We start from the raw sequence: 3,295 nt of genomic DNA, 5'->3' as shown, positions 1-3,295 counted from the left end.
CAATTCCGAGCGTCGCGTGTCGTGCTTCAAATCTAAATCCGAACGTTAGGGTGATTGGAAGAATTCACCAGAAATCATATAGACGTGTGAGCTACTTTGATGCCTACGACCTTTCAACACATTCCTGTTGCTGAGGGACTAGAAGAGAAATTTCGGTAGAGTTGAAGTTGGAAAGGAGTGTTAACTTTAAACCACTTGAATCATCACATTACAAACATTCTGTAATCTTCTACGTTTAATTTTCAAACTCCACCATATGACCCACGATCCAATCGTAGAACTTATCGACCCTGGTATAGACGGCCGGTATGCCGCTACCACACTTTTGCGGCCCAAAACTAACAATCCCCACGACGTAGTATAGCGATTTGATTGGCTTCATCAGTGGTCCACCAGAATCTCCATTGCAGGTATCTTTGCCCGGAGTTCCCAGGGCGCAGAATTGGGAATCCGTGAGCGGGACCTTCACACGCCTTTGGTACGTCTCGTTGCAGTTTTGCAGATCGAACTGATCGAGTGGTACGAACATTTTAAAGCGACTTCCAGATGCTAAAGAGAAAATACATCGAGAATTTTGTGAGTTTATTCAAAATAGAACTCATATTTCAAAATTCACCTGTTTCCGTTCGGCCCCATCCTGCAGCCCACATGCTGCCAAAGTACAGCTTCTCCTTGTTCGGTGTACCAGGCTCCGGGAGGCAGATAGGCTTTACGAACTCGTTGTACTCAGCCTGTCCGGCTAGCTCGATCAGTGCAATATCGTTCGCACGATCAGCATGATTGCCGTTGTAATCCTCGTGAATGATTATTCTTGTGTAGCCAAAATCTTGGACCGGTGCGGCACAGGATAGTTCATCATCCAGATCTTCACAATCAACATCGGACTCGGTGTCCCACTCACCTAGTCGAACTTTATGTCTGAAAGACGTCACCCTGTAGTGGAATGATTACGATGAATTATTTTTAGACACTTACAGCTCAAGTCCAGCTGGAAGCCGCGAGAAGCAGTGTGCCGCCGATAGGACAAATTTACGATTGAGTAGGGCTCCACCGCAGCCGAACCGTTTCGTTCCCTTTCGATGGTTGTAGTACTGAAGCAATGCCATCCAGGGGTACTGATCGATAGACGTTACATGTCCACCGACGATGCGATTTTCCATCTGCATCCCGCAAGTCTCCTCGTTCACCGAACCAGTGCGGCAGGTTAAACCCTGCCGGCGATCACACACATACCGCAACAGGTATGAATCGTCCTCTTCCGTACGGGTTTTCTTCAGCAACAGAGACAGATATGTTGGATCATGCTTAAAATGTAAACATTGTCCAAAGTTACCACCGACACGACAGATACTACCGGGCGTAACATCTGTGCCAAATAAAACACATAACATACGTTATAAAAACATAATTACTGAAACAAAAACACCACTAACCTGTAGTTAAACTTTGGTGAGCAAGCGTTAGAATAACAACCACAACAAATGGTACTGAGGGAAACATTTTGTTTGAACAGCAGAACAAGAACTGAAGTGCGAAAGGTTCAGAATTCGATGCACAACCAAACCAACGCGCAAAATTTAAACAAACTCGGGTGATAAGAGATAAGAGTTGAAATGATTTAAATGTCATTCTTTATTCTGGTTGCATAATAGAGGAAACAGCCATTAAAGTAGTCAAAAAAATGGTGAATTTTGAAGTATTGTTTATTGCATTATTTGGGCACATAAAATATCAGAAAAAGTCAAATTTTAACTATAGGCGTTTTATATTTCATTTGCTTGTTTTTACTATATAATTATAGAAATCCGAAATATAAATTTTTGCAAGGAAAGCATCCATAGTGCTGTTTAAATTCAGCAAAGGTCATCTGTGGCTACTGCTATTGATAATGAAGGAACGATGATTCAAGATCACTTCATGATCGTGACCTGCTTTTTGCCGCTTCGCTGAGCCATAAGGCAGTAAGGTTGGAGAATTTTAATTTAATTTTTTTATTTCGCATCCCAAAAAGTAACAAACCGATAAACGAATTTCAAGACCACCCTACTCACACTATAAATACCACCAATAAACAATCAATTGCTAAAGAGTCTTTGTCGTTTCAGCGACTTCAGAAGAGACCTTTTTTCGCAAAACAATTTCCTCTCAGTTATAAAAACAAGCACGTATTTAGGAGCGTAAATCCTTCTATTCATCAGCGAATCCTCCGTACCCGTGTGTAACGTATGCATGAAATAATGAATGAATGTCGCTGCAAAACCACCCCCAAACCAGGCCCTACGAAACGATGAAAATTCGTTCCGGAAACAAAGACGAATGTAGAACATTCCCACCAAATGCGCATGCAGGCACGGTAGAAGAAATAATAAAATGGTGTACATTCACAACATGCACGGCAGATTAAAGCACGGCCATGAATGGGTCTGGGAATCAATTTTGTGCTCCATGCGCAACGGCATTCGGCGACACATTCCCTTTCTAAGCATCTTCCGCACCGTAAACATTCGGACCCCATCTGTGCAATGCGTTATTCAATTGATCTGGATAATAAATGTAAATCTATTTACGAAGGACATCCGACCGTACGCTTCGTTGCTGTTACGTACGCAAATCGCGCATCCACGCACCACCAGATCGCAAAACCGTGCAAAGAGTAAACGCAAAAATTAGTGAAAATCCCCATTCGTAGTTACCCGGATGCGAGATGCTGGAGTTTGTCGTTTGGAGAAGCCCGTTGGAGTGGGAAGAATGAAAAATAAAAAGACTGACAGTGGTTTGCAAATGCAAAGCGAAACGCGCAAAGGGCGATGAATGACTACCAGCAGCGTGCGACAGGTGAATTGCAATTAATTTATTCTAAAATAGACAAACAGCTTCTCCTTTGTGTAGTGTACGGTACAAAGCGATACCTGCTGGGAAAGAGCCTGCTGGACACACCCGCGGCAGAAGGGTGCACAGAAGAAGCGGTCCAAGTCACGTCCCGACAGCTACTAAGACGCAACTTCTTAGCTTGTTGTACGGGTTGATGGCGCAGAATTAATAGGTATTTAAATGGATTCCTTATTACCAGCATTCGGGTGGAAAACCCGGGTGGAAGCACTACCGCAATAACCGTGCCGCAACATTTTAATACGGAAATGCGTCGAAAGACTACCGATCCACCAGTAGGATGGGGGCAAATTAGTTTGTCTGCTTACTTACGCTGTCAGTGACGCCCCGTTCAGGAGTCAGTTGCGCTGCACATTTTGACAGGCGAATGCGTACGAAACGGTTTGCAACACGGAGTCGTTTCGGG

General features: G+C 43.7%; 1 protein-coding gene across 1 annotated transcript; it reads right to left on the bottom strand.

Moving 5' to 3' along the window:
- Nucleotides 1–235: 235 nt before the first annotated feature.
- Nucleotides 236–1,500, bottom strand: LOC128709856 (CLIP domain-containing serine protease B4-like). The gene is made up of 4 exons (XM_053804880.1): nucleotides 1,434–1,500; nucleotides 976–1,366; nucleotides 617–918; nucleotides 236–549 (listed from the first exon to the last, which is right to left on the bottom strand). The coding sequence occupies exons 1-4, from the start codon at nucleotides 1,498–1,500 to the stop codon at nucleotides 236–238; spliced, it is 1,074 nt and encodes a 357-aa protein (XP_053660855.1).
- Nucleotides 1,501–3,295: the final 1,795 nt, after the last annotated feature.

Source organism: Anopheles marshallii, chromosome 2 (assembly GCF_943734725.1).
Source record: "Anopheles marshallii chromosome 2, idAnoMarsDA_429_01, whole genome shotgun sequence".
In the NCBI taxonomy this organism is placed as follows: Eukaryota; Metazoa; Arthropoda; class Insecta; order Diptera; family Culicidae; genus Anopheles; species Anopheles marshallii.
Note: the sequence above shows the minus strand (reverse complement) of the source record. Positions and strands in the feature narration are given on the sequence as shown.